The sequence below is a fragment of the Ochlerotatus camptorhynchus genome, unplaced genomic scaffold (genome assembly GCF_037179485.1).
Source record: "Ochlerotatus camptorhynchus isolate MF236.1 unplaced genomic scaffold, CSIRO-AGI_Acam_v1.1 ptg000549l, whole genome shotgun sequence".
NCBI classification, from domain to species: domain Eukaryota; kingdom Metazoa; phylum Arthropoda; class Insecta; order Diptera; family Culicidae; genus Ochlerotatus; species Ochlerotatus camptorhynchus.
The window spans coordinates 114,619-139,657 of NW_027041032.1; the positions used below are offsets into that span (position 1 = coordinate 114,619).

Genomic DNA, 25,039 nt, shown 5'->3' on the forward strand with positions numbered 1-25,039 from the left:
CATAACTCCACGTGCTTATTAATCGGATCGTCGAGGCTCAAATGATATATAAGCGATCTGCAATCTGTTATCAGTTATCAGTATCCAGGATGAAACTTGTACCGTTCGTAGTTTTCATTGCTATGTGTGCCATGTTTGGCGCTGTTCTAAGTGATGGTGAGTAACAGATGATATCGACCATTTATTATTAAATCATAATCCATTATTACCATTTCAGTGTGTGGTCCGAATGAGGTGCCCGCTGAATGCGGCAACAGTTGTGAGCCAACTTGTGATACATTGGGCCAAGAAACCGGAATCTGTAACAGCATGTGCATACCTGGATGTACTTGCAGTTCCGGTTATGTTCGTAATGGTAATGGAGATTGCGTGTTGCCGTGTGATTGCCCAGCTACAACTACTACCACGACGACAACTACACCGGTGCCGACCAATTGTCCATAGAAGATTTTATGATTTTTTTTATCGACCTCGGTCTGGAGAATCGTATTTTTTGTACTATATTTGTACTTCTGTTAAAATTTCTGTACTCATCCTAAATGAGGTCATATAAGAAAAAAAAAAAACAAATTAAGTAAAAACAGAATTGAATATAATTATAACGCCACATCTTAAAAAAATAATAGAGTCTAGATAATCCTTACTCAAAATTTGTTAGGCCTATAAATTCATGATGTGTAAGAAAAAGTTTTATTACAGCACGAAATAAACTGTTTCGTTGTCTCAAAAAGCATTTACTCAACATTAACCACACTACCGTTGATCATCAGCGGGTAATAACATTATAGCTAGAAAGAATTGACTTTAGTGTAACTTCCCGGGACGCACGACACACAGCATTTTGGAAGCCCTATATATCTGATCTATTGTAAAAAATAGAAACTAATAATTGAAAAGAAAAAATACTTAACCCATGAAAGCCTGGGACAAACTTTTTATTTTAAAAACACATATCAAATTGACATTTGTTTAACATCATTCCGGAGAGTGATTCTTGCATCTGTTGGGTGGAACTCCCCCTCAAGCCCGTTCCTCTTTCTTATATATTCAACAATGTGTTGGCATGGGGGTGGTTTTTCAATATTTATAATATATCTTACCTATCATTGCGACAATATATTGATTTTTTTCGTGGAAATCTCAGAAATGAGAGAGAACAATCATAAGACCCCATGCCTACCTTGAAATCGGTTCCAGATGATCCGGATTATGGTGTCATATGGATAATTTTATTATTTATCATAACTATATCAAGCCACATATCAAATCACATCTACTAGACGAAATATGACCAATGGCATCGAAAAGGACAATCATAGAATCATATGGGCACAGTAGAACCAGTTCTGGATATTCCGGATCATTGTTCCACATGATAAAATTTGATACCTCTCAAATCACATCTACTAGACGAAATTTGATTATTTTATTTGGAGTCTAGTAGTCAAGAAATAATGCAGTGAATTTTAATTAAATAATAACTATGGTGATATAAAGCAAGATGATTGTGCTTTGTTCATGAACAATCACGAAGACAATTTTGGCTTTTGCAGTTATTTTACAACATTTAAAACAATAATAAATTGTTGATATTAATCTACTTGCGAATTGAATTTATAAATCGATATAAAATTGGTTTTGTCATGTCTTTAATACTTATACTAACACATTGTCGAACATTTTTATTTAACATTCGTAAGATTAGCCGATTTCTAAGTTTATATTCAAACATGTTGTCATAAATCTTTTCAAATATCAGTCTCTCCGAACAAAATAAATATCGTCATTCATGCCTGTTAAAATATGTTCGATGCGTAGGAATTGAATATCGTAGAAATTTTTAATTTCGCATTTTAATAGAAATGTTAAAATAATAACAATTGTTTATTTGTTTATTTTATTGTACTTCTGCCATAGTGAAGGGCGAACACGAAATTATTGCGGCACCGAAAATGTCATGCCAATTTTCTTATAATGTTTAGAATCAAACCAAAATTTTAGGGTAGTTTTATACATATATTTACTTCAAAAATCAAAAGAAAAGTTAATCGATGGAGCCTTGAGTGTAAAATTGAACGCATTTTCGCTTGATGCCCTCCATCAAAGTCTTTACAGTGTCATCCGGTACCAGTTTCTCAGTTTTTTTTCCATTTTCTTAACATGTACTTCTCGTCTTTGACTGTCTTCTTTCTCTTCCGAAGTTCCCGCTTCATTATTGCCCAGTACTGCTCCACCGGGCGCAGCTCCGGACAGTTTGGCGGATTCATGTCCTTTGGAACAAAATGGACAGAATTGGCCTCATACCACTCCAGGACACTTTTAGAATAGTGGCATGATGCCAAATCTGGCCAAAATAGCGGAGCTTCGTCGTGCTGCTGCAAGAACGGCAAAAGGCGCTTCTCGAGGCACTCAGATTTGTAGATCTCGCCATTTACTGTGCCCTTTGTCACGAAAGGCTCACTCCTCAGTCCGCAAGAGCAGATGGCCTGCCAAATTTGGAGGCGAACTTCGACATTTTCTTCTTCTTAAATGTGTCGTCCACATCGAACTTGCTCTTGTCGGTGAAAAACTCCAACCCCGGAATTTGCTTAAAATCGGCTTTTATATACGTTTCGTCGTCCATCACACAGCAGCCATATTTTGTCAGCATCTTCTCGTAGAGCTTCCGTGCCCGAGTTTTAGCCGTCGATTGTTGCCGCTCATCGCGGTTTGGGAAGTTCTGTATCTTGTATGTATGTAGTCCAGCTCTCTTCTTTGAATTCTGGACGTAGCTCTGCGACATGCCGATCTTTTTAGCCAAATCACGGCTTGAGACGTTGGGATTTGCTTTAATCATCCGCTTCACCTTTCCCTCCGTCTTTTTGTTCTCCGGTCCCGGTTTTCTTCCAGCTCCTTTGCCGTGGTCCAACGTCAACCGCTCCTGGAACCGCTTCAACACTCTGGAGACGGTTGAATGGTGAATGTTCAACATTTTTCCCAACTGCCGGTGCGACAGGTCAGGAAATTTCAGGTGTTTGGAAAGAATTTGTTCTCTCAACTCGCGTTGGTTCACCTCCATTTTCGTTGAATCGAAAAACACGACTTCGAGTTTGACAGCATGTACACAATACACATCAATGAGAAAATGTGCAAAATTTGGTTGATTTTTACCCAATGGTAAAAAAGTTATGCCCTGTTGAATGTGTCGCAATAATTTCGTGTTCGCCCTTTAATAGTAGCATATTGATTACTTATTTTGTTTATTATTAACGAAAATACCAACATCAAAACGCATAATATCAAATTTTGTGTTCATTTTGTTTTCATTCTCTGCTCGGGTTATCTTTCAACCTAATCAGTTCTGACGCGAGAAGCGTAAGTGGCATCAACAATGTGGTTACGTATGAATGATAAAGATTGAAAAAGAAGCACGATTTCACATGCCGAACCTTTGTAGATAGAGGGTCATATTCGATAGGACGAAGTTACATCCATTGATAGGCCTGGAATGTTTTCATGTTAAAATGGTGACATAAGCATAGCTAAACATTAAGGTGGGACAAAATTCAAATTCCAGTTCCAGGCTGATTTCCGGGAGCCTCTTAGGTCCTAGAGTAACTGTGTGAAGTTTTAGGTCGGTCGGTGTAACTATATTTTAGCGCCAGCGGTTTTAATTTTAAATAGGATTTTCAAAGGGAAAACTTACTTTTTCAAATAAAAATCTGTCGAGGTCACCCATTGTCCTCTAAAAATAAATCAATCCAACTAATTCCTAGGAAATTTTACAAGGAAACTTTTCTTGCAAGACCGCAAAACGATTCAACGCTTGTGGAAAAAGTTATTTAGCCATTATTGATTGCTAACCAAACGAACTGTTCATTATTCTTTTTTTCTAGCAGCACTACCAGCTGCCGCCTGCTGCTGTCTGCGTGAGACAGTCACGTTGTGTGGGGGTTCACTCAGCATGGAGGAAAGCCGATATCATGCTGAAAGAATCTTCGATTTGGATGAAACTTTGCACAGGGTCATTTTGAAACAAACATAATTTTTCACAAGGGCGTATTTGTTTTGGCACACAATTTATTCAAATAATCCTACTTGAAAAAACTTCGAGTGTAGAGCAAAACCGTCTAGGAAAAAAATATAGGCTGAACATTAGGCTTTACGAAAAAGATGTGTTTTACTTTTTCGTTGATTTCAACTTTTGAATCGGAAAAGCAAGGGCCACGTTCCATTCCGATAAGAACCATAGATGATTTTGGAAGGCTTTCATGACAATCAAAGCGTAATGTTGGTCGTGAAAGTTGTGGAGATCTGCCCAAAATTCCAGATCCACTCGAGGGACCTAAACTGAACTACTTAGACGATACCAATATCGATATAAATAGAGCCAAAGTTGTGACATGCTTCCAAAGAGACTGATAATAAAAGATTTCGTTGCACATCCACGATTTCAAAAGGTGGCCCATCCACCTTGCACGACTGAGGCTACCTGTCTTGTGGAATCTTAATCCTTTTCGAGGAACTCCACCCTAAAACATTACGACCAATTCGAGGAGCTTTCGTAATCCGATCGTTGTTGTTTAATCAACAGCTGGTCGTTACAAAACGCTATGATGCCGTCCCTCCATGGGCCAGTTAAGGTACTCAGCTCTGGATCCTCCAATCGGAAATATCGGTTGCTCCGATTTTGATTGAATTCTTTTTTGAATTCATTAAAAGAATCGAGATTGTTCGACGTGTTTGAACTCAATTTCGGCGATGTAATGGCGGGATGCCAATGGTAGCAAGTATCTTTTCAGTAGATCTGGAAGATGGGTTCTAAAACCAGTTTTTACGCCAGAGTTAACACCAGTTGTATCGTATTGTAATATTTCCTAGGGAGTAGTTGGATTGATTTATTTTTAGAAGACAATGGGTGACCTCGACAGATTTATATTTGAAAAAGTAAGTTTTCCCATAGAAAATCCTATGTAAAATTAAAACGGCTGGCGCTAAAATTTAGTTACACCGACAGATCTGAAATTTTGCACAGTTACTCTAGGACCTAAAAGGCCCCCGGAAATCATACTGGAACGAGATTTTTTGTCATATATCCGTGTCCCAGCCTACTAAACATGCATGTTGACAGTGAAGCATCATTTGCAGCTCCATTATTAAATGAGATATGCCGTAACATTTAATTGAAGGCTTATTATTAGATCAAGGGTTTCTGGGGCATAACATCTCTGATCACGCCTTCCTTCGGAAGGGAAGTAAAGACGTTGGTCCTCGGTTCATGCATTGATGGGTCGATAGGCAGGGTCCAGGTGTGGGAGCTGCCTCCCTGGCATTAGTGCTCAGAACGGAAAACAAGATCGACGGAAAACAAATCAAGGAAAAAAAAATTAGACGAAGGCTAGGAACATATACCTTATTAAAGTCAGGTGAGATAATAAATAAAATAAATAACTAAATAAATAAAACTTGGTTGCCATCTTTTAAGGTGTCAGATGTTTGCCTTCTTTTTGTAGCACTGAAACATTCGTGGAGTATCAGGTTCATTATTGTATGTTTTGGGAACTGATATTTGATTTTATGGTCTGGAAATTTCGATGTGATAAAGTGATAGATTAGAAATAAGACTTCCACAGAGATTCAATTCACCTTGAACGATTCGGTCTCAACCATAGCGAGCACTTGGAGTGACTGTTGGGTCGTAAATAACAATCATCATCACAGCTATGAGTGCTATGGCTTGAAACTCCACTTTGCGTCGAATAGCGAGTAGGGTTCTCGATATCACAGGCAAACAGACGTAGCGCTTGAGACAAATTTACTTTCAAAACTTTGCCACGGAATTCAATACCTACCGATACCTCCCTAGCCAAATGTGGAATGTCATAAACAATGTTGCATGCAGGAGGAAGTAGTGTTAAAACCGTACTTTATCAGTGAGTAAACTGCAAAACTAATCATATGCATTTGAATTGATGTGAAGCGTCTTTCTCTTCTATGTTACTGATGTATGTAGTTTAGGTTATATTACGTGATGTTATTTCGTATTACAGACTTATCGTTATCTAGTCTTACCCATTGCTTATTGCTGTGGTACGTGTCATATCATTATAACATTAGCTTGTTAGAATTTTAAATATGCAGCTGTATGGTCGCGCAACTCGAATAATGGGTGCACGCCCTGCACACTAGGGTGGGTCAACTTTACAACCCCCTGATACTCAATGCTTTTTCGATCTGATTGAGATTCCCAGCAACTGTGCCAAATTTGAACAAATTTTGTTATGATCTGGATTTGCGGAAGTACACTGAAGTCTTTTTTTACACGGTTTTTTTTACGCGGTTTTTTTTTACACGGTTTTTTTTACACGGTTTTCCACGATTTACACGGTACGTTTTTATAGATATCTTGACAACGATACAACCTATCGACTTGATTCCAATCACATTATCCGTTTCAAGCTATTTGTAATCGAATGGCATACTTAAAAAAAACACACAATTTTTGGTGTAAATACAGAAAATTTTAAAATATGTCTATATGGACCATATCATGCTTTAATTACAAATGGCATCAAAATCCGATTTTTTAAAAACATTTAAGCATGCGAAAAATCAAAATCTCGTAAAACCGTGTAAAAAAATACCTGAGTGTACTACAAAGTTTCTATTGAACCTTGTGCTCCGCGCATTTCTAAAGGCGCATATAAAGGTTGAACATGAAAAAATCCGGACACATTAAAAACGCTGCCATTAGGGTATTTTTTGAGTAATTTTTATCAAAATTTCACTGAATCAAGCTAACAGTGTATAAAATCACAGTAGGCATTGGTTGTTATGATAAGTTCATTTGTTTACATCATGGTATCACCGAAGCAAGCAGGTCGCGATTCGATCTTGCACGCTCGGAGCGGTCTATCCGCTCCTGGCAGTTTTTGATAAAATTCCTGGGCTGGAATTTTATACCTCGGTTGACCGGAAGAGTACCCTGGAAGAATGTAAAAAATCCCCAAAACGTTCCTTGTCTGGCAAGCAATCTGCAGTTGTAGGCTGAAACGCGAAACTAACGTTACTTCTGGGACCATGAACTAGCAATTTTACCTACGGAGTGCCTACGGGAGAGACTACTACCTTTTCTGGAGCAGCATCAGGTGGATTGCCTATTCCGGACTTGCCGAACTTGGCAAGCTACCACTACTGAAATTCCACCAAACAGTGATACAGCGAAAATAGCGTCACAGTGGTTTCCAAGGAGATGCATCCGGCCAATACTCCGGAACTAAGGCCAATTGAGGAATACTGGTCAATTGTGAAGCATATTCAGAAGAAAAAGGCTGGAACTGCAATTGACCTGAAGGATTTCAAGCACAAATGGAATTTGGCAGCCAAACAAGTGGAAACAGGGCTCGTGCAAAAGATGATGGGCCGTGTTCGAAGATAAGTTTGGTCTACGGTAAGAAGGAAAACTGAAACAACGCATTTTTAAACCCCAACAAGATTTTCGTGTCCGGATTTTTTCGTGTTCATCCTTTATTTACGAATATAAAGTGCTGATGGAGTTGTGGAAAAATTTCATGAATAGCATTCAATGGATTCTTAAGGAATTCCTACTTTAAAATTGTTTTCCACCTCGTGCATTGATAAAATATCAAAAAGTTGTGCAACAATTCGCACTTCACCCTAGTGATTGTGCAATGTACACGGAGAAAAAATACTACCCAAAATTTGAGTTCTTTTTACTTAATATTGACTTCAGCCTCTCACTTGCACTCGTTATTGTTGTCAAAAAAGGAACAAGAGATTCGACCCAACGATATAGTTCAGCTCAATAAGTTACTTTTGAGTAAAATGCATATTCTCAAATTTACGTGGTTTAAACTTAATTTTGGGTAGAATATACTTAAGAGTAGGTATTTTTTTTGCTGGTGTTAAATGGAAACTACTATATGCGATTCACTCAAATTTGGGTTATTGGGCTGAACCCCGGAATTGAGGGAAAAGTACTTAATTGTGGGTAGTTTTTCATCTCCGTGTAGGGAAGTCAAAACAAACAACACATGGTCAATAATGAATATTTATTTTACAATCCAATGCCTGGCTGCTTGGCAACAATCTACGAAGTTCATTGCATCAGCCTTTCCGGCAGCCACACGGTGTTGGCTTCTTGGGACAACCACAGGGTGGCTTCGGTTTCGGCTGAGGACATTCACACGGCAGAATGCACCGTCCGCTTTTGTTTTCCCGTACGTATCCCTTCTTGCAGTAGCACCCGCGCCGGCACACCTGGATACACGGTTCCTCCGGTTCCAGATTCTCGCAGGTCCTCGGACATTGATCGCCGCACAATCTGTACTCGGTATTGGGATCGAGACACACTGGGCAATAGAAAAATAAAACAAACGTGATCAAATTGGGTGTGTCAGCTTGAGATTAATCGTACTCACCTTTGCATGGCTTGAAATCGCCAAGGGCTACAGTGCTTATGGCTAGGACAATCACAATGGATGCGAGTTTCATCTTGAGCGCTTCACTGATGACTAAGATGCGAGGATGATCCTTTTTATAAGGCAAAATGGAAGCTGGATAGGCGTGTCGGAATGCATTCTTGTGCGTATCATCAGACTGCCGTTAATCATCATGATGTTGCACATGCCGAGAAGCAAGACACGAACTTATCGTGAATGTTCAAAACAATAACTGGTATGCTATTAAACCTTTATTAAACTAAGATAAACAAAACTCTATAGATCACAAAGCCTAGCCGCATGTTGTTTCAGTAGGTTCCGGTATGGTGGTAGTGGTCTTCGGAGGGCAGTCACATGGTAGAACGCATTCCTGAGTTTGGTTGTCCAGAACGTAACCATCTTGACAGAAGCATCCTCTAACACACAGTTTGACACACGGCACAACTATTCCCAACGTGTCACACGTTTCGGGACAGGCTGTTCCGCATTCTTTGTACCCCTCGTATGGACCGCATTCTGTAATGGGTTATAAAAGGCAATATATGCGCTAGGTGATATTGATCCTTCAAAGTAGACACAACCTACTTTCGGATGGTACAGCACAGACCGCAGCTCCGGTAACTACGAGCATCACAATCGCTACAAGTTTCATCTTGGACACTGATCAGTGGAGATTAGGGGGATATCCTTTTTATAGCAGTCGGATGCTGACCAAACGTGACAATATTTTCCGTGAAACGGGATAGCATTGATAATTTGTTTAAAGTACATTCTAAATATTTTTTAAAGCAATGAATGTTTTTAAAATATTACTTTTTTTAAACAACAACCTAGACTCAATTCGTTAGTAATACGTTTAACGGAAATGATTGCATTTGCACTAATTTTTTAGTCTTGTGATCGAACATCATTATTTTGATATGGGGTTTCTTTGAAAATGCTCGATGAATGTGATGCGATGCGTGAAACTCAATCAATTTGAAATATGAAACTTTAAATAAGTATATAATCAGAAAACATCATAAGCAATAAGAAGACAACATTGAATTTGTGATGGCTATATCGGAAATACATTTCATAAGTGATTGTTTGAGTGTCTTTTCAAACCGTCGAAAAACAAGAAAATTGTGTTTCAATATGTTTGGAAAATATGTAACTAATATGTGTTAAAAACTCTGTACGATATCAAGGGCAATACCCTAAGCTACAATATGGAACTAATTTTTCCAATTTGTATAAAGTGCAATGAGTAAATTTAAGCATTATATTCTACTATCAAAGTTATCCGCATTATCAAGGATACACCGTTTTACGGTGTATGAGCTGTGGGCTCTCATAAGTTACGCAATCTTGGTTTCTAATAGATTTTCTTCTTATTTGGCTATATTGCGTCTGTTCTGGGACTTTGCGCCGGCCCTCAACTCTGCCGGCTCTGAACCAGTGGCGGAGTTCCTTTTTTAACTTTTGGTTAAAATTTGACTGAAGGAAAGTTGTCGATTAACCCTACTATCCGAGCGTAGTTATTTCTGACAGACAAGAAGTTAGATTTTGACAAACATTGAGGTAAGCATGAAACGAAACAGAGAAAGAGTGGTGCGCTGTGATAAAAGTGTATTTCCTCATTGTGCTCTTTAAATGAGAAGCTTTTGAATTTGCTCCCGGTGTCGATGAAGTAGAAAAGAAGCAAAAAACTGGCAGCACTGTCTGTAGTTGTGTTTACAGTATTCATTACGATTTTCTAAGACTAATTTTCGTGATCCGTAGCGCTTTTTAATTTGTTTTATGTTGCGTGTCCGTTTGTTTATTTCATTCTCCACCCTTCGTCGGTAAAGTTCAGAGCATTTCTAGTGCCAACCGTGTATAAAACGTGTCGGTATTGTCGGTATTTTGTTGTCACTGATTAGCAACCGCCTACCACCTCCCCACGCAATTTTTTTCGCGTGAAGTGACATCTCCTGGAATAAAAAGGAACCAGTGCTGTCTGTAGAGAAGTATATATGCTGGTGATATCACTTTCGATCGATCATCAGTAAGGATGGCATGCACCAGTTGCAAAAAAGTTGTATCGGATTCGGAGAAAATTTTTTGTCGCGGGTACTGCGGTAATTTGTTTCACTTGATCTGTGCAAAGGTGGATTATTCGCTACACGAGGCGTTGGGAACCCATTGCCGGAATCTTTTCTGGATGTGCGATGGTTGCGCGGATGTGTTTTCCAGCGACCACTTTAGGAAAATTACGTCACGGTGCACTGCTGAAAATTTACCTGATGAAGCTTCAGTGAATTCGCTAAAGGACGACATAGCTGGGCTGAAGGACATGGTAAATGTTCTTTCTGCAAAGAAGGATGCCAAACCTCCAGCTCCCGTTTTGAATACTTCATGGGTGAAAATCTTTGCGTCGAATCCTGTTCCCAACACTCCGAAACGGAAGCGTGATGAGATCCTGTCGTCGGCGAAAGCTCCGGTTAATCGTGGGACTAAATCGGCCTTTAATACGTTAAAAACAGTGCCATAGCATGAGTATCTGCTATGGATTTATCTGTCAGCTTTTGATCCCAACACTCCAGATGATGACATCGCATCACTAGCAATTACCTGCATGAATCTGGGCCCTGATGTGAAACCTAAGGTTATCAGGTTTGTGCCTAAGGACAAAGACCCTGCCACACTTAGCTTTGTGACTTTCAAAGTGGGCGTTAGTAAGGATCTGAAGGACGTTGCATTGTCAGAAGAAACATGGCTTGAGAACGTGTATTTCCGTGAATTTGAAAATCGCTAAAAAAAACCGTCAAGTCATCAGTATTGGTGCGAAACCATCAGCGGATACCGGTGGCCAATAGTATCCTCTACATTGGAATCAATCAATTCACCGCTGCTTGCTGAAATCAACCCAGAACGCACTGCCTGTAGCATTGTGGAAGCCCCTAGTCCTCCCGACCCAGTCGTGCTTGCTGTTTGTTCCTGCCTTCACAGTCGTTCTGGACCTGTGGTGGAGGTTGGTGTCGGGGTCTTCCAGAACCCTCTTACAGGCAAGTATTCCTCACGTATCAGAAATTCGTTGGTTGATAGGATATCGTTACGGCCTGACTCTACCGAAAACAAAACTTCTCAATTCCGAACCAAACACCAGGATGGTTCACCTAAAGCAGCAACGAGTACCTCAACGTTATCTTCCTTCATCATCGTACACTTTTTTACCGGGCCGCACTGCACTCAGAACATTGGAAGCCCCTAATCCCTCCGACTCAGTCGAGCTTGCTGGATCCCGCCGTCATAGTCGTCCCGGTCCTGAGTTCGGAAACGGAGACGGGGTCTTCCAACCTGTGACCACAGGCAAGTACAGTTGCATAGATGAATATTTGTCAAGCTCTGATACCTCTTCGAGTTGCAGTTTACCTTCTTGCGGGATACACGCTGTATCTCAACGCGGTTTACGTGTGTACTATCAAAACACCAGAGGACTCAAGACTAAATTGGACGATGTTTATCTTGCTGCGCTTGACGAGGAGTTTGACGTTTATGTCTTCACGAAGACATGGCTTGATGGGAGGATCAATTCTGTGCAACTGTTCGGCGACTCCTTTAGTGTCTACCGATTGAACCATAATCTTGCCAACAGTGTTCGTACTCGCGGAGGTGGTGTTCTCGTTGCTATTTCTAACGCATTTGCCTCTTGCCAGATCGCCTATGAACAATTTACTTAGATTGAGACTGTTTGGGTTAAAATTAGCCTCGCTTCACGGAGCATTTTTATTGGAGCGGTGTACATTCCCCCTGAACGACGTCTCGGCTGTAGCATAATGCAACTTCATATGGATGCTGTAGAATTTGCTTCTTCTATGGCTAATTATTCGGACATGATTCTTATGCTCGGTGATTTCAATCAGCCTGGGCTTATCTGGTCGCACTCAGGTCAGGGATTTGCATATCCAGATCCAATAGCATCTGTTACTACTCCGGCCAGCCGCTTGCTTGTGGACGGTACTGGTTTTCATGGATTGAGCCAGATAAATCTAGTTCCCAACTTTCAGTCTCATTTCCTAGACTTGGTGTTCGTTAGTGAAAATTCACTTCTTGACTGTACCGTTACTGAGGCGCCTGATGTCATCGATCCTCTTGACAACTTCCATCCTGCTTTGGATATTTCTATCGCAAATAGATCTCAACTTCACTTTGATGAAACTTCGATTGTCTATCGTCTCAACTTCCGGAAGACTGATCTACGTTTGCTGCGACGTTCCTTGTCCGAGATAGACTGGAACGTGTTGAATGACCTGGAGATCGACATAGCTGTCGATCGCTATAATTGCTTTCTGCGCGACTGTATTTCTGCTTCAGTGCCAAAGTGCCTACCTCATAGAAAACCGCCATGGGCTAACGCTACTCTCCGCAACCTGAAAAGAGCACGTGCTAGAACGCTTCGTGCCCTTACTCATCGGCGGTGTTTCTTGACCAAACGGAATTTTTCAATTGCCAGTAACAACTATCGCCGCTACAACAAGCTTCTCTACCAGCGGTATGTAATTCGCACTGAACGCAATCTGTGAAGCAATCCTAGGGGATTCTGGTCGTTCGAAAATACTAAAAGAAAGGAAACTGGTCTCCCGTCGAAGGTGTTTCTGGGCAACGACGTAGCATTGACAACTGAGGATAAATGCAGGCTTTTTGCAAGGCACTTCTTGAGCGTTTTCTCGAACGACTCACCATCGCAAGCTGAAATCAATCTAGCAGTCCGCGATGTGCCAACCGATGTCGTAAACATGGATGTTTTTACTGTGGATGTTGAAATGGTTCTCTCTGCGATAAGGAAAACTAAATCTTCTTTTTCACCCGGACCGAGCGTTATACCATCTGCTGTGCCGCCCCGCTGACCCTGCTTTTTAATCTATCGCTCCATCAGCGTAAGTTTCCCACGCTTTGGAAATGCTCTACTATGTTCCATGTTTTCAAGAAAGGAGACAAATGCAATGTGGAAAACTACCGTGGGAATACCTCGCTCGGGGTCGAATCTAAAGTGTTCGAGTCGCTGGTCAATGAGAGATTGTTTGGTTCCTGCAAAAACTACATTAGCACCTGCCAACATGGCTTCTTTCCTGGCCGCTCCGTCGAAACGAATCTCGTCAGCTTTACGTCTTTCTGCATGGAAAATGTATCTAAGAAACTCCAAGTGGATGCCATCTACACAGATCTTAAAGCTGCGTTTGATAAAGTTGTACACGTCATTCTACTAGCAAAACTGGACAAAATTGGATGTTCTGCTCCCTTCTGCAGTTGACTGAGGTCGTACCTCGTACAACGGCAAGTTACTGTCTGCATCGGAAACTACTCATCTTACTGCTTCTCGAACAGTTCCGGAGTTCCACAGGGAAGCATACTGGGACCACTGCTCTTCTCTCTATTTGTGAACGATGCAACGTTTATCCTGCCTAGCGGAGGTAAATTGTTTTTTGCTGATGACCTGAAAAGTTACATTGTTGTTCGCAACCAATGTGATTGCTTAGAATTACAAAACCTTCTGGAGATCTTTCATAATTAGTGTATGCGTAGTTTTATGCTCCTGTGCGTCTCAAAGTGTTGTGTGATTAGCTTCCACCGAACTAGAAATGGTATTTTGTTCGATTATAAGGTTGCTGACACTGTACTCCAACGTGTTGATCACGTAAAAGACCTTAGCGTCGTGTTGGATGAAAGGCTTACTTACACTCGCCACTTCTCAGGCACAATCGACAAAGCGAACCGTCAACTAGGATTCATGTTCAAAATCTCAAGCGAATTCCGGGATCCTTTGTGTTTTAAAGCTCTTTACTGCTCATTGGTGCGCTCATTGCTTGAGTTTGCGTGTGTTTTCTGGAGTCCCTACCAGGCAGTATGGCTTGCACGATTCGAAGCTGTCCAACGTAGATTCGTCAGATACGCATTGCGCTACCGTATGCTGATCGCTGTCGTTTGCTGGGCTTGGATACTCTTGTTGAGCGGAGAAACGCATCGCAGGCTGTCTTCGTTGCCAAAGTTTTGCTTGCTGAATATGATGTGCCGTAGTTACTGGCTAAGATTAATGTATATGCACCTGTCCGTACACTCCGTCCGAGAGCTTTGCTACACGAGGAAGCGCACAATACCAATTATGCAGCTAACAGCTCTCTTGTCGCCATGGTTCGTCAATTCAACGTGGTATCCGACCAATTCGATTTTAGCATCACTTCATCCAGATTTCGTAATCGCTTAATGTCGGGCAATTATAATGTATGACTACTTTTAGCTTTAAGTGTTTCATTAAGACTTTAAAGTCAGATGGACTAATAATAAATAATAATAATAATAATAATAATAATAATAATAATAATAATAATAATAATAATAATAAAAATAATAATAATAATAATAATAATAATAATAATAATAATAATAATAATAATAATAATAATAAAAATAATAATAATAATAATAAATAATAATAATAAAAGACAAATAATAAAAAGTTACAACCGGAATTCAAACCAGACTGTGATAAACACCAAATAAGAAGCATGCATTACGTGACTCATCGCATCAACGGATTCAATCAAGTCAAAAAGTGTCTCTAATGGCGGTAAGCTCCTACTCGGAATAACTTACCATCCCGTTCCTATTTGGATGATCTGGAAAGTGTTTGTTTAGAATCGGGTTGATGAACTCTGATGTCGACATCAAAGCAACCGGACAGTCTTGATCGGGATTTAATCCGAGGATAATACCAGTTGGAGCTTATCACCATAAGAGGAACAAAATGTGGTTTCCTCAGTTTTTTGCGCATTGAAGAGGCCATCCGAACAGCAGTTCTCAGTTTTAAAAAGGAAACTCCAAGCAAAGCGGAGAAGAGCGTATGGTATTGAAAACTGAGTGAAGGAGGAATTTTACTCTTTGAGATGGATCTATCTCTGCGTGGCTGAGTTCTGCTCGAAAATCGGTCGAACTTTTGAGCACACCACAGTTATTAATTGAGAGTTTTCATTAGCCAGTTCATTTTTGCATTAGTAGGGTTTTGGATCTAATTTCCGTCTTACTAAGCACAACCCGCGCTTTACCTCTCTTTTCTGAACGAGTTTGATCAAAACATTGAATATTTCTGTCAAAGATGACTTCTAAATTTATTCACCTTTCCATAGATTTGATAAAGAGTCCCAAATTGTTGAGATATTGTTTAAAGTCTATTACTGCTTCTTGATTTTAATTTCGTTCTATGCGTTTCAATTGCATCCTAACACATTGAATCGCCATTAGATTTTCTTCCTCCTACGGATAAATGAGAAAAGGGGGATTCATTAGGAGCGCTTCTTTTGTTTTAAGAACAATGAGCGTAAATATTCATACAATGCGCTCTAACAGGATTTAAGTTGTAGTTAATCGGAACAAACCTATTATTTATTCGTACTCGGTGAAATCATTGATATTGTAGATCTATTCTGATCGATAGAACGGAAATGGGCGATTACGACGAAGAAGCGCTCTACCCTATACAGTGCTGTTGTCGTAAAATTTGGGCTAAGTAGTCGCATTGTGGTTCTTTTTTTTTGCTGTTGTCTGATGACGGCTAAGACCATGGTTGGTCCATCTTGCCATTGTGGTTCTTAAACAGATTAACACAAAAATAGTGTGTTTCATGTGTCGGGAATGTTTCGTGTTCAACCTTTACTATCCTTATAATAATTTTTTTGATTCTGTCTCAGAGCCCAATTGTTGCACGCATCATTCGCACTGAAATTATAATGAGAGAGAGAAGGATTAGTATTTTCCATTTAATTCCACTACTTTATTTGCTTATCCTTGACAGATACGCGTATTTCGTCTACAATGTGCAGACTTCTTCAGTGTCATGTACTAATTCTCGACTGAAGAAAAACATCGCATTTACCGAATATATATTAACACAGGTACATTTTCACTTAGAAACTAGGTAAACTTAAATTTAATTTTCTATTAGAACAGATACTCCGCTGCTTACTCGTTGATGTGTCCTAGGTAGTAACTTGAAAAGCCATGTGTGTCCGTTTCCTTGATCCCTGTTGAGTAAAGTTGAATTACGTTGTTTGTTGATCTCGAGGCTTTCTGCAACATCTAATTTCCATGGTGTAGATACGGTTCGTAAAATCGTGATGTCCTCCGTCGATAGTTGGTGGTCCTCTGTGAAGATGTGTTCTGCAACCTTTGATTTCAAATCATATGTTAGGCCTTTTTCCTCTTGCTTTTTGGCCTTATTAACCTCCGCTATATGTTCTTTAAATCTAGTTGCTAAAGTTCTCTTGGTTTGTCCTACATACACGGAAACAAATCCGATTCCATTTTCATGAATAAGAAATCATGAAATGGAAAAACTTGCCAGCCCATGAAATCATAACAATGATTCATGATTTCGTCATGGAAATTCATGATTTCATAATGCAGTGGAATCAAGGCCGCTACAAGCGTTACACGTACTTGGCAAACCGTGTTCATAAACCGCACTACATAGGTATCTCTTATACGCCTTTTGTCTTCCGTCTTATACAAGTACTGATAGTCTAGTGGTCAAAGAATGGGTTTGATAATCTCAAGGTTCTTGGTTCGAATCCAGTCTGATGCTTTATTCTATTACATTTACTTTTTACATTTTTTTTGGTAAAAGTTAAACCCATGAATTTTAGATCATGATTTGAAATCGGATGATTCATGATTTTGGGAATGTTTGCTGCGTTACGCAAAAGTTGCTCATGATATCATGAATATTATTCATGGTGTATTTTCATAACATGAAAATACGCTTTGTTCATGAAATCATGAGTCATTTTTCTCATTTCGGAGATTGGATTTTTTCCCGTGTATACTTTGTTACAATGATTACAGCTTATTTTATATACACCTGCTTTACCTAAAACATTAACTGGGTCTTTAGTGGATCCTAACAATGATTTCAACTGGTTATGTCTACTGGTGAAAACTAAATCTAATCCGAATTGTTTTAACTGTGGTCTTAGCTTACAATTAATATCTTGATCAAATGGAACGGACACTCGTTTCAATGATTCAGGTGCTGTGGTGAGGGTTGTAAATAATCTCCTTTGTAGAATTCTCGCTTTTTTATCGATGATTGCCTGGATTGTGGTCTCCTTGTATCCGTTGAGTCTTGCTGTTTCGAAGATGTACTGTAATTCCTCAGGAGACATCAACGAGGACGAGATTATGGTATCTTTCGACGTCACAGCTCTTTTTCCCAGCGTACCGGTCAAGGAAGCGATCAACCATTTGGAGGACTGGCTATTAACACAACGAGAGGATGCAGCATGGAGAAACAAGGTTAGGACGTACCTTAAGCTGACCCGCCTTTGTATGGAAGAGAACTACTTCTCTTTCCGAGGTAACTTCTACAAGCAGACGAAAGGAGCCCCAATGGGAAACCCCCTATCCCCCTTCTTGTGTGAACTTTTCATGGCCAACTTGGAGACAATCCTGAAGGAGAAAGGACTATTACCAAACCGTTGGTGGAGGTTTGTTGACGATATCTTCAGCGTAGTTAAACGGGAAGCCCTTCCACAAATTTTAGATGAGATCAACAGAATTCATAACGATATCAAATTCACTCACGAGGTAGAAAAAGACGGGAAACTCGTATTTCTCGATCTTCTAGTCATCAGGGAATCGTCATCATCTTCCTCGCTTGAATACGAAATTTACAGGAAACCAACAAGCACCAAAAGAGTTATCCCCTATACTTCCAACCATTCGTTCCAGCAGAAAATGGCCGCCTTTCACCACATGATTCACCGAATGCAGACTCTTCCACTCAGCGATACAGGAAAGGTTAAGGAATTACAGTACATCTTCGAAACAGCAAGACTCAACGGATACAAGGAGACCACAATCCAGGCAATCATCGATAAAAAAAGCGAGAATTCTACAAAGGAGATTATTTACAACCCTCACCACAGCACCTGAATCATTGAAACGAGTGTCCGTTCCATTTGATCAAGATATTAATTGTAAGCTAAGACCACAGTTAAAACAATTCGGATTAGATTTAGTTTTCACCAGTAGACATAACCAGTTGAAATCATTGTTAGGATCCACTAAAGACCCAGTTAATGTTTTAGGTAAAGCAGGTGTATATAAAATAAGCTGTAATAATTGTAACAAAGTATATGTAGGACAAACCAAGAGAACTTTAGCAACTAGATTTAAAGAACATATAGCGGAGGTTAATAAGGCCAAAAAGCAAGAGGAAAAAGGCCTAACATATGATTTGAAATCAAAGGTTGCAGAACACATCTTCACAGAGGACCACCAACTATCGACGGAGGACATCACGATTTTACGAACCGTATCTACACCATGGAAATTGGATGTTGCAGAAAGCCTCGAGGTCAACAAACAACGTAATTCAACTTTACTCAACAGGGATCACGGAAACGGACACACATGGCTTTTCAAGTTACTACCTAGCACACATCAACGAGTAAGCAGCGGAGTACCTGTTCCTATATAAAATTAAATTTAAGTTTACCTAGTTCCTAAGTGAAAATGTACCTGTGTTAATATATATTCGGAAATGCGATGTTTTTCTTCAGTCGAGTATTAGTACATGACACTGAAGAAGTCTGCACATTGTAGACGAAATACGCGTATCTGTCAAGGATAAGCAAATAAAGTAGTGGAATTAAATGGAAAATACTAATCCTTCTCTCTCTCATTATACAGGTATTCCACTAAGACGCCCTCATTAATCAGGATTCACTGAAATTATATTATGGCACACTTTGTACATCACTATTTCACACTAGGGTGGTTCATTTTGATAAAAAAAGGTGAAATTTCTTATAGCCCACCCTCCCATTCGATTCATTACCCCAAAATATGAGCCTGTGTAAAAAATGGTAAAAACTTGATGATGATTTAGAGGTCACGCAAATGTTTTAAAATTTGTAATCAGTTTTTTTCAAAATGAAGCACCATATTGCACACCTATTAACCCTTTGTCTGTACTTTGGGGTAAATTTGACCACTGAAAGGCTGTAGGTTTTTTATTTATCGATGCATTTTACTATTTTTTTTTCGTGACTATGTGTACCCACCTCTGTAGTATCAGATCAAATTTGCTCCAAAAAAGTTTATTTATTGGAATAATTTTATTGAAATACTTGCGTTGTCAATTTGACCCCATATTCAAATTGCCGTATCTTAACGAAATTTCAATAGATTTCTAAAATTCAAAATGATCGATGCAAAGTAAATTTAGTGAAATTTTTGTTTAAATTATTAGACTTGTTTTGGAGGGGTGGATCTCTCGGAGGTGAGAAGGGGGTAATTGTAAAAATATATCCATATGGTGTATCGTAATGTTAGAGATGTTTATACAATGAGATCCCAACCATATAGGATGTTGTTTTCTTCTGTAAAGACACTCACTTTTCTTCTGCAAAGACACAAGTACAAGGTCTTCAAAACTATGTGTATGACAGATCCTACTCACTAGATGGGACTAAAACAAAAATGATCAAGTTGCGGCATCTTAATACACATTACATAACGCTATCAACAGATCCCGCTCAAATGGATGGTTTCCGGCTTCAGAAAAGTTGATCGATGGACAAGACCTATCTTAAGGAACAGAGTTTAGTTCAGAAGCCACTCACCAGGCAACGCTAGTGTGACATTCATTTTGAATTGATTGCCCTAACTTAACATTTTGACTAGATAAAAAGGTTCCCATCTTGGGCAAAATTGTTCAAATGGGCAAGATCTATTTTGTGGTAAAGAGTTTAGTTCAGAACTCACTCACCAGGCGTGCTTCTCATTGTTTTCCCTAACTTAACATATGGACTACATAGAAGGTATCTGTGTTCGGCAAAGTTGTTCAGATGGACAAGACCTATCCTAAGGTAAAGCGTTCAGCTCAAATTTCACTTGTTCTAAAGTCTCATCATTCGAGATTCTATGTGCCTTGCTAGTACTGAACCAGGGAGTCAATTTAAAAATCATCTCCAGAACTTTGTTCTGAATTTTTTGAAGTACTTTTTTTCCTGGTAGTGCATCAACTAGACCATATTGGCACAGCATAATTCATCGATCTAAAACCTTGATTTAATATTATTAAATTCCTTTATATATAGGAATTTCATATCTCGGTTGACCGGAAGAATGTAAAATCAAAAAGAAATTCCTCAAAAAGTTCCAATCTGCAGCTGTGGATTGAAAAGCGAAACTTTCGTAACTTCTGGGATCATTAACCAGAAAATTTACCAGGAGGAGTGCCTACGGATGAGACTACCGCCTTTTTTGGAGCAGCATGAGGTGGATTGCCTTTACTGGCGGAACTTGGCAAGCTGCCACTACTCAAATTCCACCAAACAGTGGTACAGCGAAAATGGCGTCACAATGGTTCCAAGGAGATGAATCCGGCCAATACTCCGGAACTATGGCAAATTGAGGAATACTGGTAAATTTTGAAGCACATACTGAAGAAAAAGGATGGAATTGCTTTTGTACTGAAGGATTTCGAGCGGAAATGGAATTTGGCAGCCAAACAAGTGGGAACAGGGCTCGTGCAAAAGATGATAGGCCGTGAACGAGGAAAATTTCCAGCAATAGCCTATGGTAAGAAAGAAGACTGAAACAATGGTCTTACAGTAAGCATAATATCTACTAATGTATAACTGTTACATTGAACTAAGAAAAATAAAACGCATTTTCAACAATTTTTATGTTCAACCTTGGTTGAGATTCGCACTGACAAATAGTTCGGTTTTACGCTGGTTATCACCCAACAACAATCAAATTCGCTTTTAGTGTTCTAGATGCACTTCAACAGTTATTAATTGAGAGCTTTCGATATATGTATCATTTTTGCATTAGTATAATTGTGTGACAAGTACAATCATACTCTATGCCCAGGGAAGTCGAGAAATTTTTCAACCCGGAAAATCCCTTGACCGGACCGGGAATCGAACCCAGCCACCTCCAGCATGGTCTTGCTTTGTAGCTGTGCCTTTACCGGCTGAGTTAAGGGAGGCTCTGGATCTAATGTGGGTGGCCCTTAAAATTATGCTCTCATCAGTTTTGCTGTGCTAACAATTGATCCATACAAAAGGAGATCAACTGGCGTAATAAAAAAAAAACTACATCATAACAACAAATTTGGATTTTAGTTTGATATCCAGGGTATAAGTTAGGTGTGCTAATAATTGGGACGAAAAGCCAGAAACGGTAAATCTACACTGACTGAAATAAGTTTAATCTATGGTTTTTCTCGGTTTTTTACAACGGAAACAAATTTATAAAAATAAGCAATTTATTCAATTCCAAGAACAATCGCAAGGTGCCTGAGAGGTAGTAGTAGAACAATCACATGGTGGAGGTGCTTCAGTAGTAGTAGAACAATCACATGGTGGAGGTGCTTCGGTAGTAGTAGAACAATCACATGGTGGCGGTGCTTCAGTAGTAGTAGAACAATCACATGGTGGAGGTGCTGTAGTAGTAGTAGAACAATCACATGGCGGAGGTGCTTCAGTAGTAGTAGAACAATCACATGGTGGAGGTGCTGTAGTAGTAGTAGAACAATCACATGGCGGAGGTGCTTCAGTAGTAGTAGAACAATCACATGGTGGAGGTGCTTCAGTAGTAGTAGAACAATCACATGGTGGAGGTGCTTCAGTAGTAGTAGAACAATCACATGGTGGAGGTGCTGTAGTAGTAGTTCCACAATCACACGGTGGAGGTGCTTCAGTAGTAGTAGAACATTCACACGATGTAGGAGCTTCTGTAGTAGTACGTTTCGGTTTACATTTGCATTTCTTACGTCGACAGTGCCTCTTCTTCGGTGTAGTACATGGTGTTTCTGTACTTGTCGGATCTGCTACGGGACAATAACATGGTAGTACACATGATCCATCAACCAAGTTGCGAACATATCCCGGCCTACAGAAGCATCCTGTGACGCACTCCGCTGAACATGGAGTTTCGTCATCTAGGTCATCGCATGATCTTTCACATACTGGTTCACCTGATACAAACACCTCATTTGGATCCTCGCACGCTGTAATGGCAAACAACTTGGTCAATTTTCAGATTGTAGTGGCGCATTATGTTAAATCAGCTTACGTGTTCTTCGGTACACCCTTGCGTTGTTAACGCCCAGCGTTAGGAGAATGCTTAGAACTACCAACCTCATTTTTAAACTTGTTACCAGAAATTGTTAGCAAGATGCTTTATAGCTCTTGTCAAAAGGAAATAATTCCAGCCTATACGTGCATTTGCGCCTTTTTCGTTTTTTTTGGTGTTCTAAAGTACAACCACAGACAAACAGACATAACACATTGAATATTTCTCACTGTAAAACATCCTAACTAAAACATTACCGCTATCTGTTGAGTACACTGTGGCGGGCACTACACTGAACAGATGGCGGTAGTGTGTAAACGTCAAACGCAAGCGAATTGACTATGCGCGCCACAGATGGCGGTACTACTAACTACGATACGTTTTAATTGTCCGTAAAATGCTTGTTCGACGAACAACTTGCGAGTGTTATGTCTGTTTGTCTGTGGTACAACGTATTGCAAATGTTCTATATGATGAAGATAAACGCTACTGGTACGTGCGTCATCTATTTGTTTCCGGTTTTTCAGTTTCCTGGAATATCTGTCTTCAGCATTCAATTTGAGAAACCAGTTAGTTTGTTCATAAACAGTTGGGGAATTACACGCCAACTCGACTGTGGAATTTGCAGCACCTTCTTAGATTTCAATTAAACATTACGGGTGGCGTAAAGATTTTGCCTACTTCAGTAACTTTTGTACTAATTGAATAAGGCGGAACTTTTTTCATCTCTTTTCTACAAATGACAAATTAATGTTGCTCAAGCATGATCTGTAAAAAAATATGTGAGAAATTGTTAATTTTATTCCTACACTGAAAACAGAAACGTTTAAAAAATTAAGAATAATTTTCCTAACAAACATGATTGTTGGAAATAATTTAAAAAAAATCTTATTTTTATGATAAATAAAAGAACATAAAATCTACTAATCAAACAATTTTATTGAATAGAAGTCACAACAACTGCCTTAACCGGACTCGGGACCCGCTTCAGCTACTCATCGATGTACTTTATCTGCCAGAATAGACCCGGGAGTGGCCAGTGGTTGACATCTCCTACATCCTGAAGCCGACAAAGTTGTATATTGTGATGGTACAGCTGCTAGCTGCAAATCAATAATACCTGAATGTAGATAATCATAACGTGCAAAACATACTTACTTGTCAGCATAAAGTTGCCATAGGTTTTGTTAACGTCCACCAAACTGACATTATTTTACGGTTTGGTCCGCCATATTGGTTTCTGTTAGGAAACGTTTCATACGATCCTCTAATGGTTTTGTACTCATTAAATATTGTTTGCAAACATCATACGATGACCGTTTGTACTTCACCCGATTTTCGTACATCTTTGACTGTGTGGAACCCTCAGGGAACGTCTCCGATTCTCGTGTTCCGGAATAATCCGGAAATTGATGGACACCTTGTTCTCCGTTCTCTTCGTGTTTATTTATCCTCTCTCGATCCCGATTCAGAACTTACCATAGTCGATGTAGTGTAGGTTTGTAGGCTCCTTTTGTAAGGTAGTGTATTTCTGCAACCGTTGTCTTGGCACACGGCACCACATCTCGTTTTCTCTAGGAGATGCGAAATCTAATCAACGATGACAAAGTCCTTAAACTTTGATGGGAGTTTTACTTCTCGACGCGTTCTAGAATTTACAGAAGTCATCAGTGATTTTTCCGGAGATTTGGCAACGATCAGGGTAGGTCCTTGAACAGCAAGTTCTGGGTGACCAGATCTACTATCTGACTACAAAGTAAGCATTTTCGAGAGAAACTGGGACTACCCATTAAATGAGTAAAATTTTACCCATTTATGAATAATTACAACTACAAAAATGAGTAGTAAGTATTCATTTATGAGTATCAAATACTCATAAATGGGTAATCTTTTTACTAATTTAATGGGTAGTCCCAGTCTCCCTGGAAAATGCTTACTTCGTAGTCAATATCGAGTCTTTTATAGTCATTATTGGGTATTTTGCGGTTACCGTGTACTTGTTTTGAAATTCGATCTCTATCCGTTACTTCGTTGGTCGGAGCAGCTGATTCGATATGGTACAGTGATGGGATCTTTGAACGGATTGTTCTACCAAAACATAAATCCGTTGGGGTCTTTCCGGTTACGGAATGAGGTGAGGTATAATACATCATCATGTAATCCATTAAATCAGTCTGCCAGTTTCGGCCTAGCGCGTGACTAATTTGAAGCCGTTTTAGTAACGAACGGTTCTGGTGTTCTACCAGGCCGTTCTCTTGCGGCCAGTATGGCGTAGAATGGTTTAGTGAGATTCCATGCTCCTGACAGTAATTTTCAAATTTCGCGCTTACAAACTGACGAGCATTGTCAAATGTGATAGTAAAGGGTGTCCACGATGAAATTGCCAAACTATGAAATTGCTCTAACTTTTTAACCGTTGGGTAGAATTTAATGAAAATTTGGGTGGATTTAGTTCATAGTGCATTATTTACATCCTGCAAGTTTTAAAGTCC

General features: G+C 39.6%; 2 protein-coding genes across 2 annotated transcripts in view; one reads left to right on the forward strand and one right to left on the reverse strand.

Moving 5' to 3' along the window:
* The first annotated feature begins 101 nt into the window (after positions 1–101).
* Positions 102–25,039, forward strand: part of LOC135713235 (zonadhesin-like) — a 110,755-nt gene continuing 85,817 nt past the window's right edge. Inside the window, exons 1-2 of the mRNA XM_065236339.1 lie at positions 102–156; positions 218–377. Of these exons, the coding sequence (XP_065092411.1) occupies positions 123–156; positions 218–377 (194 nt within the window). The 5' untranslated portion in view covers positions 102–122. The remainder of the gene's footprint in view (positions 157–217; positions 378–25,039) is intronic.
* Positions 8,107–22,617, reverse strand: LOC135713241 (SCO-spondin-like). Its single transcript, XM_065236345.1, has 4 exons — positions 22,548–22,617; positions 21,796–22,482; positions 8,421–8,555; positions 8,107–8,351 (listed from the first exon to the last, which is right to left on the reverse strand). The coding sequence occupies exons 1-4, from the start codon at positions 22,615–22,617 to the stop codon at positions 8,107–8,109; spliced, it is 1,137 nt and encodes a 378-aa protein (XP_065092417.1).